The sequence below is a fragment of the Bacillus rossius genome (genome assembly GCF_032445375.1).
Source record: "Bacillus rossius redtenbacheri isolate Brsri chromosome 9 unlocalized genomic scaffold, Brsri_v3 Brsri_v3_scf9_1, whole genome shotgun sequence".
Taxonomy (NCBI): domain Eukaryota; kingdom Metazoa; phylum Arthropoda; class Insecta; order Phasmatodea; family Bacillidae; genus Bacillus; species Bacillus rossius.
Window position 1 is genome coordinate 12,810,813 of NW_026962012.1, and position 14,874 is coordinate 12,825,686.

Here is a 14,874-nt window from a genome sequence, read left to right on the forward strand (position 1 = left end):
CTTCATATTTGCCCAATGTCATTCAGTTAGACACATTTCCTGCCATTACGTGAATCATTAAAAGATTACTAAAGAACCATTGTTCTGAGAGATGCTTGCCTTACTTGTCCCGCAATGGTGTGAGCAGCTTTTGCTGAGGCATGTGCTGTGTGCCGCAGACCGCATGGTCAGGAATGGGGGTGGGAGGGACAGCTCATAAGATATTCCAGCTAGAGATAATGCTTCATTAGTGTTGAGAATTAAATTGCACCCACAGTTGTACTGGCTAAGGCTACACACAATAAAGGTAATTTTATTTAGTACACAATATATTATAAAAGTTAGTGTAATTTATTAATGTTAGTTGCTTTCAGTAGGTAGTAGGGAATCAAAGTTCATGTTGGTTTATTGCAGTAACTGAAGCATCCACGAGCCAGACCAAAGCATCGGTCAGCAACCTGAAGCCGAAGCATCTGTCCATGATCGTGGAGCAGCCAGATCTCAATCTGTCACAGTTGCATCAGTTGAAAATGACAAAGCAGAAGGGGAAACAAGCGCTGTTCAGCGAGAGTGGTCCAGTCGCCCCCACTGCGGACGTGCAGAAGGATCTGGGAAGAGTTCCGGAGCGGCAGCAGGCGGCGGCGAGCGGTGCTTGCGAGGAAACGGAGGAACAGAAGCTGGGGATGGTCGATGACCCGGAGAGTTTCCCGGACGACAGGAGCGAGCTGCTCCAGGAAGTTGAGCTCCTCGGAGCACTTGGGAGCGTCCCGTTGGACAGCACCAAACTCAAGAGCGACCTTTTCCAGGACTTGGGTTGCAGCGAACACACAGCCGACAAAGAGGACTCGCCTTTCTCCACTGCATCGCCTCTTGTCGAAGGAAAGACTCATGTTTCTCAGGGGAAGAGGTGATGTTCAGTTCTATATCTTTCCTATCATATAGTCTTTTTTTAAAGAAAGTTTTATGCTGTGCTGTTTCTTATTAGCTCATATGTTTTGTCTACTTTATTCTAGTGTTAAATTGGGGATAGGAACTGATTATTTTAAGTTTATACTTGAAAGTTCAGAAACAGTTATACATTCATAGTATTCTACAGTCTCAAATCCTGAACATCATGGTCCCAGGATACTCTGTTGGGATCTAGGCCTCTGAACTATGGAGTCATTATTTAAAAATAATATATTTGTAGTATGTGTGCTAAAGGTTTGTTTACACCTTTGATAGAAAAAATTCACTGTGAAAATTCTCCACTAACACATGCTTACATTAGTACCTATCATTTTTGGTGTTGTGCTGAAATACTGCAGCATTTTCATTTGACTTTTATGAAGAACACACAGATTTGTGTGTGTAATAAATAGTGTTGTGTGATTTCATACTTCTATTATTTAACAAAATGAAAATGAAACCATAGTAATAACTTTAGAGAAAATGAAAAAAAAAAAAAAAAATTAATGTTGGAATTCACCTCTAGAAATGATAGTAATCTTCAGAATTGTAAAAAAAGTAATTTTTGCTCTTGGGATATGAAATAAAAAGTAGGTAGGCTAATGTAATTTGACGTGAATACAGAGTATTCATTAGATCTTCTTGCATTAACTAATAAAACACTCGTGTAAAATATAAATAGTATTATTATTAATGATGCAACTTTTTCAGATAAAAATTTAAAAAATCATAATATTTGAGACAAATGAAAAGTATATATTATTTCACCTGTGTGGTTAACCATTTTCAGCTAAGTTTTTAGTTATTTTGAGTTGTGAGTTGTCTAACTTTTAATATATCCTTTTATTATCTATCTTACAGTCAGTCAGTCCATATCTGAAAGTGCTTGACATTCAAAGTTGTTTTATAATGGAAATATTTCTTTTTATTCCAAGTCTGACTTTCATTGGAAGTTATTTCATATTTGAGGTTGACATACATTGGTGTTAAATGCACATACGATGTTGGCTCATTTTTATATTGTCTTACATTTTTGTGGTCGTACATTCAAGGGTGTCTTATAATTAAATTGTATTTAATACCATGTTGCCTTACGTTTAGTTATTTGATATTATACAGCATCTTATACTTGAGTTCAACTTATCACGACCTTGACCTTCAACTTCACTGTCAAGGTTGACAAATTCCCCATATGCACGCTAGCAAGAAGGTTATGCATCCAGCTGCCCAAAACAAACCTATCTATACTCGGTTCCATGAAGCCTGAGTCCCCCATGAGCATGCCATGTGAGAGTCAATAAACTAACCAAACAAGTTATCAACAGAGTTTTCATTTATATTAATGAGTGTCAACCAGAATCTCAAGATAAAAAAAAATACATAAGCTAAAGTTTGTAATTTTCTGTGAAATTTAATAAATGCAATAATGCCATTAGTTCCGATCTAGCTATCGCTGCAAATGGTAGTGTGTCTTAACGTTGGCATTTATCACTTAATCTACAATGTGTATAAAACTGTATAAGCATTTAAAAATTTTTTATATACACAGTTTTTTATACCAATTATTATATAAGCATTTTTAATAACCTTGGCAGAGAAATGCATTAAAAAAAATGCTAGAAAAATTTAAATAGCATAAAAATACTATCTCAATCACGCTGCTCTTACTAATGCTAATTCCAATAAAAAAATATAAAAATACCAAACTATTCATTTAAATAACTATCATTAATATGTTCCTTTGGCCATTCAAAATTCTTACAAAAGTTCATATCCATTTACTAACACGCTTGCCCATATAACTATTCCTCACACATTCAGTTACTTAATTCATGAGTCCTTCATTACAGTTACATATTATGGTCATCTCAAAATTCCCGTCCACAAACAGCAATTCTGCAGGTAAGAAGACGGAAATCACTGCTCATTAACTGTTTGTCTTTCGTCACACTGACGTATAGAATTCAGTTGCAGCTGACAGCAAGAACTTACCATACGTATGACTTAATGTTACGTTAGACTGCAGTTTTAACTTAAATTTGCTTATAGCAAAAATCCAGTACCAGCATATTATGTACTTGCTAAAGTTTGTTGCTGCCCAATTATAAAACACAGCAAGTCTGTGACAATATAATGTGTGTTATGAATTTGCAAATTTTTGCCCTCAGCAGCTTACAGTTATTCATGTGTCAACAACCTTACTTTATTCTGCGACGTTGGACTTACGAGTTTCATGCCGTCTTTGCTGGGCGCAGGCAGCTTAGCCCACCGCGCTCGTTAGCGAAATCACAAGTTCACTCGTCGGCTGGTCTCGTTCATCACTGCCGATTGCCATTCATCCTTCTTAGTTTTGTTGTTCGGTTTCACTCAGTAGTCGGTCCGAAAACACCCGAAGGAAGGGATTGGCAAGCATGCAAGGCAAGCGCAAATAAATACCAAAATATTAACACTACAAAATATACTAATATGACTATTAAAATGAACAGAATTAAAATAAAATTAATAAAAATTAAAAGAACATATTATTAAAATGAAGTAATGAAACAATCTTAACTTGGGTTGCGAACCTATAGAGAAAGTTACCAAGAAGGTAATTGGTATGATTGATTAAATATTGTCCTTAACATTAAAAAATTTAAAATTGATAGGTATACAAATATTTTTTTTTTTCATTATTAAATAATATATTGGACTCTTAACTAGAATAGTGTATTTAAATGAACATTTGTTAGGCTTTGGAACATGCATTTGAACTGAAATTTTTTATTTAATGGCTTTCATTTATATAATTCCTTCGTAAATAAAAAATGAATGTTTTGGATGTTTCAATATTGATTGCACTGCCAAATATTCGCTCAATCCTAGTTTATTTATGCATTTAATTACATGGTTTTGGTCCTACTTGAGTGTGTTTTGTGAAAATGTTCTTTGGACCTCAGTTTATTTCTGATTTTTTACTAGATTTGGAAAAAAAAATTTATAAGTGGTCTGTCAGTCTGCCTAGCAATATTTAAAATAAAACTTCTGGGTAAATTATTTTGTAGAGTTGCATGATGTAACCAAAATGGTACATATTATTTTTATTCCATTATTTGTAAATGTATGCACAAACAGCAGTGATTGATGTTTTGTTCTGTTTTTAGTCCCCAGAAGAAACCTAAAGTTGTAGTTAGTTTGAAGAAGAGATTGGAAGAGGCAGTCAAAGTGAAGCAGACAGAGCTTGAAGCTTTGGGGAAAGAAGAGAGCTTGTTTCGTAATCTCTGTTCATATCTGGATGTGTGTGTGAGTATTCAACATGTAGCAACTACCCACTAGTATTGGGAGATTAGGATTATTTAACATCTTACACAATACTACTCGTTAGTATGTAATACATTAGTTCGGATATTGTTTTGTAATGATTTCACATATTTTACGATTAATTTTAATTCCTGGAGTTGAAGCAAGTGATAGTGAGAAACATATATTTTTGGTATCTTGTGATTTTGTGTGATAACATTTCTTTATTACACAGATTTTTTATGTTGAATAGTATAAGCTCTCTGGATTATTAGTAGTATTTCACGGTTCTTAGACACAGTTGCCCAATAACATACATAAATTGTATTCAGAACGTACATGTGTGTGTATGTTTTGCATCTGAAGTAAGGCAAACTTTGTCCCTTTAATTAACAGAGATATTGATGAACCTTAAGTGCTGCGCTCTTTCCCTAGGTCAACTGTGGCATGTTGAACAGAGGGCTGGCCACACTTCTGTACTATCGATCACGGAACAAGCAGTCTTTGAGGAACCCTCCCCCCTCTTACGTGAAGTTGTATGCCACCGTTTTGCATGGACTTGCAAGGAAGGTACTGTATTCACGCTCTGCAGCTGTTTTGTTTGCATTGCTATTATTTTGTTTCATTGGAACTACTTTTCAGAGTTTTTTTTTTTTAATTTATAAAGAGAGCATAAACCAGTAAAGCTGAGTTGGTTGTAGAAGCAGTGGTTTTTGACCTGCAGCTGTTCACAGGGGCTAACCCAAGGAGGAAGGGATAGGAAAGGGGAAATATCCTCCTCCTCAATGTAAGGATTTCTTTAAATTTATATATTTTCAAACAAAATACCACTAAATCTTATTTAATTATTTTAAATCATTACATTTTACGTGAGCAAAAAAGTATGGGATATATATTTTCTTTTTTACTTATTAACTTTTGTTACATGCCTACGAATGGTTGTGGAAACCTTGGTGGTAGGCACAAACAAGGAACGTAAATACAACACAACAGTAAAAAAAAAATAATACAGGAAAAGACATCTATAACTGTAACAAAAAGTTCTACAATATTAAAATCAATATTAATCAAAAAAACATTTAGGAAAACCATTATATAAATATAGAAACAAAATATTAAATAGTATAGATTAGCAAAGGTTGGGAAAATGTCGCAAGGTAACTGTTATTGTCAAAGGCAATTTTAATATCACACAACTTCGTAAATACTGAACAAGAGAAATACTCTCAAAAGTAGAGTAATTTTGGTTCTTAGTTATACACATTCTTTGTTACAGTCAGTCTAGTTTAAGTCGATAATTGGCTAACGAGTGTATAATGTTAGGAAAATTAGTTAAATTTTTTTGTATGACATAGATTTAAATATTATGTTGGTTACACCATAGCTACGTGAGAAATAAAGACTGTTTCTTAGATCACGTTGTCTTCGTTGACATGATATTTTTTTTTGTTAAAGAATAAGGTAGTTAGTTACCTGTGTTGTAGCAGCTGTGAGTGTGCTACATTTTGTTATTTTGGCCAGGGTTGTATTTACCTGTGCCATGGTACTACTCGTAGAATAGTCAGGGATGTAGCTAGGAAAATGTGAGTGTGGGTTGCCTGAAAAAAAATGGCGACACAGCAAATTAAATACCACAACTTTAACGTCAATTGTTTTAGGAAAAACAACACCCCCGTTTAAATTTAACCAAATTTTCTCAACCATCGTTAACGTTCACTTCTATTTCAAGCGAATTCTTCTGTTCTTCTGTGCTGCCCAATGCTGAACTGCAGTTTTAAATGGGTTGTCTTGGACATCTGGACCTTCCAGCGAAATGCGAAGCAGGGAATCAAGCGTGAACTCACTCAGTCTGTTTCTCAAGTCAGTTTTTATGAGCTTCATTTGAGAGAAATCTCTCTCACAGTCAGCTGTGTGAAGTGGAATGACTCTGTACACTTGTGCGAGTTTGGCTATATTTGGAACCAAACTGCCAATTGTTCTGTCAGTGCAAAGAAAGTGGACCACTTCTGTACAAGTCTTTTTCCTGTGGTTATCAGCCATGTATTGCTTGATTTCACACCATTCTTGTAGGCAAAGTCTTGATTCTAATCCAAATCTTGCAGACAACAGTTTTATAGCTTCTGTTCCATACACATCAAAGCGATGGTCATGAGGAGATGGAAGATGTGTAGGGTTAAAAATGGAAAAACATGTTAGAATGTCACAATCGGTAAATCTGACTTGAATGTTTTCAATTAGTGTTTGGAGGTACTGTAATTTAATGTTCTTGAAATGAGCAGCATTTGTTGGCTTGGTGTGAACTGAGACACCTTTACTTGCACACATTTCCAAATATGATGCAATTTCCCTCTCATTTAATCCTTCAAAATCTTTCAGTCTCTGAAGTTTGTTGATGGTTGAATCTACAAAAGACCTATCCACTCTGACACTCATACAACAGATTAATGTTTTAGTATAGGCCTACATGTCACTTTTGATGCTGCAATAGAGTGGTTTGCTTGTCACTTAACACGGAAGATAGGAAGGTCCTTTGTTGACGCCTGGCGGCACTGTTATCTCTAAATCATCAGACGCGCGGCGGCAAACGAGCCAGGCTAGGCGGCACGGAGTGTTTGACCTTGTCTTTGTCCCTCCAACGTAAGGAAAGAGGGGGAGGAATGGTTGCCTAGCAACGTAGAGACTTGGGGTGGGAAGGAAGTAGCAGAGAGCTTCTCTGCAGCGGCACATCACACGCAGCAAGACTGTCTAAAAATAGCTCATCCCCCTTCCATATTCACTCCTCCAGCTCCGGCCAGGCGGCAAAAACTGCTTAGCGCAACAAGGAGATAACATTCCTTGCCATACATCCAGGAATAGAGATATGGTTTTTAGATAAAATTAGTGTGGGTCGGCGATTTCCGAGTGTGGGTTTCACCGCCCCATGCCGCCCCATGTGGCTACATCCCTGAATAGTACTACTTTGTTGTACTGGTGTCAGCCAATTTACACTGATTTGGATTTCCTAAATAGCCTGGAATTTCATTTAGCATTTGGTGTACAAATAAATATTAGCGTGATTATTTTGCAACATCTTATTGCTGATTAATGGTATTTTCTATTTGCACTCGTTAAGGAAACAAAGTTATCACTTGAAAGGCAGACATGTAAAACTATTTTAATATACATAAACTCGATGAAGACATAGTGATTTAACATTTAAGTAATGGTTTTAAGATCAAAAGATAACAGTTTTTTTTTTAATTTTTCTGATTTGATTACATTACTATCTTCTGATATTGTTGATCATAATGCAAGCCATAGCAAATGTAATTTTAGACATTAATTTAGTAAAAAAAAATGAGTGTGTTATTAAATATAATCATAGTGTGTTATATGCTATGTATTCCTATTAACCTAGTTTACAAAGCAAATAGATGTATGATTATGATCGATATAATTTTTTTTACAATAATGTCTTACATTAAATTGTCAATTATATTGATGACAAATGCCCACACTATGTAGTCTAACCACATAGGTGCCCATTTGGGCATTGTAAAGATATAGTTAATTTCATTTAAAAATAAAAAAGATAATTTAATTTCTTGATGGAAGATAAGGAATAATATATTTTATTAAGTAATTGCAATATATGCAAATATATGCAATTCAATATTGAAGAGTAAAGCCTTGAGATTGGATGGCACTCATAACAGAACTAAGTCAGTTGATTACTATTAAGCTATCTTGTGACATTTTTATTAACATAACTGAATTTTTGCTGAGTATTTCTGACTGTGGTTACAGTCGTAGGTATAACAGTTCTTTAAAGAAAATAGTTGTGGTTTTGATTATAATCTTTACTTGAAAGACACCGGTAAATTTTATTACAGACACTATGAAATTTGAGTGAAGATTAGATAAAAGGAATCATTCTATTGACTATACCCTTCGTAAAGAAGGTACATAGTTAGATTTTCTTTTCACTATGATAATTTTTTTTAATATTAGTGTGCTTGTATCCTGGGTAGCCATTATTGCTAAAGTATCCTACAAACAGCTGCATGGTTCATAATGTGTATTCGAGCCCAACTTGGTATAATCTCGGTGATACTGTCATGTTCATCTTTTATTGGCTCAAGAGGAAAATTAAAAAAAATAAATATACGCTCATATTTTTGATTTGGGTGCTTTTTACTCTCTTTCATCGATTGAAGCGGCATAGCCAGGGGATATCGGGATAACAATATATTTCCCCTAAAATTTTGTGTATTGTAACTCTTTGCTTTTGTGGTCATGCTCCAAATACATTTTCTTTCCCAGTAATTCATGTTGTTTGTCCAAGATTTTACGTAAAAAGAGTACACTTTAGTCTGCCAAGTAAAAAAAAAAAATAGGAAATTGAGTACGTACTACTATTGATTTTTGGCAAACAGTGCCAAAAATATTTCCCACTCCTTGAAACTAAATCATGCCTACGACCTGAATATTTTATTTTTAATTGTTGTCTCGCGCAGGGCAACTTGAGCAAAGTGACGGAGATATTCGGCATCATGCACGAGGATGCTCTGCTGCCGTCGCTGCAGTGCTACGCAGCGTTCTTCGAGTGCGTGGGCCGCCTCCCAGCGTCTGAAGAGACCACTACGTCGCTCCGACAACTGGCTGTCCAGATGAGAGAAAGGGTACCAGTAACTTGATGTATCTGTATTTTTGTAAAAGTTAGCACAAAATCCTACCAATACCTGCAATACCTACCATGAATCAAAACTCCAATTTTGAGTTTTTTTTTTTTTGTAGCATAAAATGCATCTTACAAGGAGAGCGAGTGAACTTCAGATTGCAGATTTGACATTCCTTTGTGAGTGTAAAGTACTTCTGTGCAGCAATCAACCCTGTAAAAGAGAAAACTCTCGCTTGTTCTTGAGAAATAGGCAATCGAAAAACTGCAGCAAAATATAAAAACTTCCATAAAGAAATGTTTACAGATATTGTGCCCTTAGATAACTATCCAATAGCAGGCATTGTTGAGAGGTGCCACTGAAACTGGGCATAGAGGTTGTTGATTGTCGCACGGGTGGGTAAAAAAAGATAGTCTAAGAAGAAGAACTATTGAGTGGCAGTTAGTGATGTGATTAAGCATTGGGCCATTTAACTAAACCGCATGAACCTGGTTGGTTAGCTTGGTGTACAGTCTTTAACGTAGGCGTGGATCCCATCCCCAGATTCAGATGCCAACATAAACATTTCAGCTTGCAGAATGACCTAAGGTCAATATACAATGCACATATGTGTACGTATCATGGATGGCATTTTCTATAAAAGTGGAGCTTACATCCATCCAGTTCATTGTAACTCACTTATAGTGCAAAACATTGTGAAAGATATTATTTTTTTTGACATTGATGTGACCTAATAGGAGTTTCTGTCTTTACCTAAACCACCATACAATGACACCTGTCGTCTCTCGTCAGCTGCGTTGTCAAGGCCGTTATACAGTATGGTCGGCAGTCCGTCACACTTGAAGGTCCCTGCAGATTTAAACATTTGCTACACATCCTTGTAGACACAAATTATTTACAGAATTTGCTACGAAGTACAGCAAAACCCCTTATTTGCACTTTTCATGGGGACAAAGTAAAAAAGTGTAAAAAGCGGGAAAGTGTATAGGGTCAGGTGGGGTAATTGGGAATCAGGGGTAAATGGGAACAGGCGCCACTAGTGCTGACGTGAGGGTTTGGAGAACCCAAGAGCTGTGTAAACTATTAGTTCAATATCTCTATGAAGTGGTAGAACGAGTTCCCGCTTTTTTCCAGTCTTCAGCTGACAGTGCTATGGTAAGGTTATAAACAGTGCAACAATGTTTTGAAAATGAATTTTACGTCCGTCAGTTAATAGCGCCTAGTGACTACGGATTTCACATGTAAGTGTCCTTCACTGTATTAATTGTTGCTTAATAGATCAATTAATAGTAAATTGTTGTGCTTGTGGCTTAGTTATTTTTTTACTACCATCTGTATGGATGTTCTCAATTACCCCTGAGAGTTTTATCTTAGGGGTAATTGAGAACAATTTTTCATTCTTTTTTTTCACATCTCAAAATTAATAAAAACATTGTTTTTGCTACAATAATAAAGTGTTTTGATAAACTGACTGTTGCGGTGACATAAAGGATGCCAAGAACGTACGTTAGGAAGAAGGCTCCGCCCTCTTACACCATCCATGATGTGACCCAAGCTGTAAATGATATTCTCAACGGCAAATTGACGTACCTCGCAGCTTCTGAGATGTACCAGGTTCCCAAAACAGTTCTTTTCAACCGCATCAAAGGTAGGAAAACCGATGTTAGTAAATTGGGGGCAGGAATACCTACTGACTTGCCCAAAGAGGTAGAAGAAACTCTTGTAAAGTGCTTGATAGCAAGGGCACAAATGGGTTATCCTTGTGATAAAGCAGAGCTTAAAGAGCTTGTGCAGCAGTACATTCAAACGACTGGAATGATCACAAGATTCGTTGATGGGAAACCGGGTGAGGATTGGTATCAAGCATTCATGCGTCGCAACCCTAAGATTTCACTAAAAAAAACCCAAACATCTGCAAAAGGCTAGAAAGCAAGCCAGAGACCCTTTTGTTGTCTATGATTTCTTTGCATCTTTAAAGTCGCTGTATGATGAACATTCTGTACGAGAAGTTACCGCATGTTTAGTGTTCAATGCTGATGAAAGTGGCTTTCCCTCTGATCCATCACGGCTTAGAGCAATCGGTGCCAAAGGCCAAGCCCTTAATAGAGTGTCAGATGGATCAGGGCGAGAATCAACCACAGTGCTTGCCTGTGTTGCAGCAAATGGGGACTGCCTCCCTCCTCTAATAGTTTTTAAAGGTATCTCGGTGCAACCACGTTGGGTTTCTGAAAAACAGTTCCCAGGCACTATGTACGCCGCAACTTCGAATGGCTGGATGGAGGAAGCCGCCTTTTTTCAGTGGTTTTCCTGTTTGTTCATCCCACATGTCGAAAAAACTCGAAAGGAAAATGAACTGGATGATGAAACCGCTGTGTTACTTTTTGATGGCCACGCGAGTCACATAAGTGTGAGAATAATTCAGTTAGCTATCGAGAAGAATGTGCAGTTAGTCAAATTCCCCAGCCATTTAACAGACCGCCTACAGCCTTTGGACAAAACAGTGTTTGGTCCTCTTAAAAAAGCTTGGGAAAAAGTGCTTGTGTACCACGGAAAAACTCAAATGGGGAAAGGGCCTAGTCGGTTGAAGAAAGATCAATTTTCTGAGCTTCTGGGGAAAGTTTGGGGTTCTATTTCAAACAAAAACATTGTAAGTGGATTTGTGTCTACTGGACTCTTTCCTTTGAACCAAGACAAAATTCCCAAAGACCTTTTCGATCCTGACGATCTTGAGCGCTTCAAGAAACGACTTAAAATAGCCCAAGAAACAATAGAGAAGACCGAAAACCCTTCTTTACCAATTGTACATGAAGAATCAGAAAATCCATGCAACATTCCTTATTTCTGTGGGGAAATCTTCCCTTCCGATGAAATGTCGTTTGGTGTCTTGGATTTAAGTTTGAAGAAAAAAGATGCTGATATAAATGAGGCCAGTGGAACCAAAACTCATAATGTAGACTTGATAGACATCTTTTCTAAAAGCATCACCAAAACCACTGCATCCTCAAACTCATCTGGAAGCCCCATAAAAAAAGCGGTGACTCGGCTGAAACACCACACCTACGGGGAAGTTTTATCTTCTGAAGATGTGTTGAAAAGACTCAAAGAAGCTGAGTATAAAAAAACAACCAAGAGATCAACTACCGAAAAAACTAAAGAACCAGTCAAGAAAGGCAATGCACTAGGCAAGAGACACAAAACCCATAAGATTAATAACAGCGAAAATGAAGATGAGGAAGAGACCGAAGAGATCATCAACTATGGTGACGACAATAGTGATGATGATTTAGATGCATTTCGTGAGAATATGGAGAACGAAATACTAGAAGAAGTTACCTACTTGGCACCAACTGCTTCAGAAATAGTTCCATCCATGTACGTGCTTGTGAATTTAAAAGGAGGTCTCAGGAAGAAAAAACCCATTTCTGTTACGCCTGTAGAGTGGATGCAGTAGTAGCTGGAGAGTTGGAGGTTACTGGTCTAAAAAGTACTGATGGATCCAAATCTAAGTTCACGTTGATAGAAAACGACAAATTCTCCGTCAACATGGAGCAAGTGAAAGCTGTTTTGCCTACCCCATCATGCATTACAGAAGGTAGAAACAAACTGTACAACTTCAACTGTCGTGTCATTGTAAAGGAAATGTAAAATTATGTATGATAATTTAATTTAATTTGAAGAGTTGGTTATGTGTTCCTCAGAATATCCTAGTCTTAAAAACATTTCGTTTTTTCTTTGCACATTACTTTCATGTTACTTTTTTTATACCCAATAAATATTCTGTTGAACATTATTGTAACTTATTGGTTCCCATCAAAGTGTGCATAATTTTCCCGTTTTCGCAGTCAAGTTTATGCTTGATGAGTAGATGAGTTGGGGTAATTGTGAACAAATAGCTAAATTGTTCTAAGTTGGTTAGAGACATAACAGTCTTTAAAATAATTCTTAATGAGGATTTTAATTCATTTAATAGCCCTAGGTGAAAAATTAACGGTTCCCAATTACCCCCTACCCTATGGCCTATGGGGTAATTGGGAATTTTTGAGGTAATTGTGAACATGAAAAATAAGGTCATCAGAAAAACCTATTTCTATATTAGACATGTAGGAAAGTTAAATAAGATGTGTATTAACAAGTGTATGCATAAAAAAAGGTGTTATCATGGTTTGCATGGTCCTGGTGTTAACGAGAAGATAAAACCATCCAATTTTGTTCCCAATTACCCCCCCCCCCCCCGACCCTATAAAGGGAAAAGTAAGAAATACGTTAAAGTTAATTAAAATACAGTCGCATCCTGCAGCATTCATAACAAATGCGGGCTACATTACACATACGCATTGTACCAAAGTAAAAAAATTAAAAAAAAAAAAAGGGCGCAAATTGAAAATTTACCGTCAATAGCGCGCAGTGCGCGGAGAAACGTCATCGTACTCAATCAGCTGTTGTTATGGCGCGGCTCTCTGTTCTCTGAGCTGCGCATGCGCAGTATATCTCACTCAACGCTCCGCTCAGACTCGTGACCTTCCATCAGCAGCCAGCCAATAGATGCGAGCTTAGCGGAAAAACATATAAGCTCCACCTCCCGTGTACCAGTTTTGTCCAGTTCTAATACCAGTTTATTGGTATACGCACCAGTTTTCTCGCTGCCGTGACATGTTTAAGGTTACGTTTATCTTGATGTCTTGATACCAATAATTAATTATTTACGATCCTCAGAAATAAATGGTTAGTTTAAAAAATATGCGTCAACTGTACAATACTTCCGAAATTATAAAATACGTATAAAACAGTTACCAAGACTCCGCTTATTTTATCTTGTGAAGTTTATGTCTCGTACCAGTATTTCGGCTAAGTTGTGACATAAATATAGTATCAGAACGTTTATACATGCGTGAGTTTACGTTTTTCACTAGTACATTTTAGATTGTCTCCTGCTATAATTACTCGGACTTTTACACGCCTAGGCTTAAATTATTATATGTTTAGAAATAAAAGCAACTTTTCATGTTATAAAATATGTATATTTTGCGATTTAAAATGTTCACTGCCGACTATAAAAGTTATGTTTTTCACAATGTTTTTAGGCCTACTATGGTTGTTACGTGACGTAAATAGCGGGATGGATTCGATTTTTGAGACGTAATTCGCGTGAAAGTATTGTATTGGATTAAATGGGAACTAAACGGGACCTAAAGAATATAGTGCAAATAACGGGAAAACGTAAATAACGGTAACATAAATAAGGGGTTTCGCTGTACGTTATTTCCCAGAGTGCGTGCGACTGGATAAATGTTGTCCGTCTTTGATCCCAAATTGTCAGAAGTGGACACCAAACATCGGGAACCTTAAGTTGCTTGGCCTCTGGGTTTTAGCAGTGTCCAAGGCGACTATTATCACCGACGTTTCAGTCGACGTTGCAGTCACCATCATCAGGGTTGAGTTACCTGAGGTTATTTAAAAAAAAAAAACAGGAGAACTTGTAAACCTACTGAGGTTATTTTAGTTTAGTTCTCCTCAGGTAATTCTAAGCTGATGATGGTGACTGCAATGTTGACCGAAACTTCACCGATATATTTGCCTTGGATGCAGCTACAATTCAGAAGCCAAGCAACTTCAGACAATGGCCGCGAAAGCCTGCAATCTTTATTATCAGGAACCTTACTTCATCTGGACTTGGTGTCAACCAAGTCGACTGTGACTATGATACATGCCTTGTCTGGTACAAGGCACACTTCAACTTGTCGCAGTGGATGCAGTGAACATGGTGGACGAAGCTGGCACAGCTTGCTGCCTTCCACATGATTATACTTTACAAACTATATAGTAGACATCCTTATAGCAAACTGCTAAGTCCAAGTCAAAACTGTATTGAACACAAGGCGTTTTCACCTGTACAGCAAAATTTGTCGTAACGTTCCGATGAAAACTTCTGTATAACATAGAAACAAAACTAACCTATGACAATATTTTTTAATAGTTAATAATATATTAAACATTATTTTAAAATTCAGGC

General features: G+C 36.8%; 1 protein-coding gene across 1 annotated transcript in view; it reads left to right on the forward strand.

The window, feature by feature from the left end:
* Positions 1–14,874, forward strand: part of LOC134542655 (DNA-directed RNA polymerase, mitochondrial) — a 115,256-nt gene that overhangs the window by 5,008 nt on the left and 95,374 nt on the right. The window contains exons 3-6 of the mRNA XM_063387074.1: positions 394–886; positions 4,071–4,209; positions 4,642–4,776; positions 8,703–8,867. Coding sequence (XP_063243144.1) covers positions 394–886; positions 4,071–4,209; positions 4,642–4,776; positions 8,703–8,867 — 932 coding nt within the window. The remainder of the gene's footprint in view (positions 1–393; positions 887–4,070; positions 4,210–4,641; positions 4,777–8,702; positions 8,868–14,874) is intronic.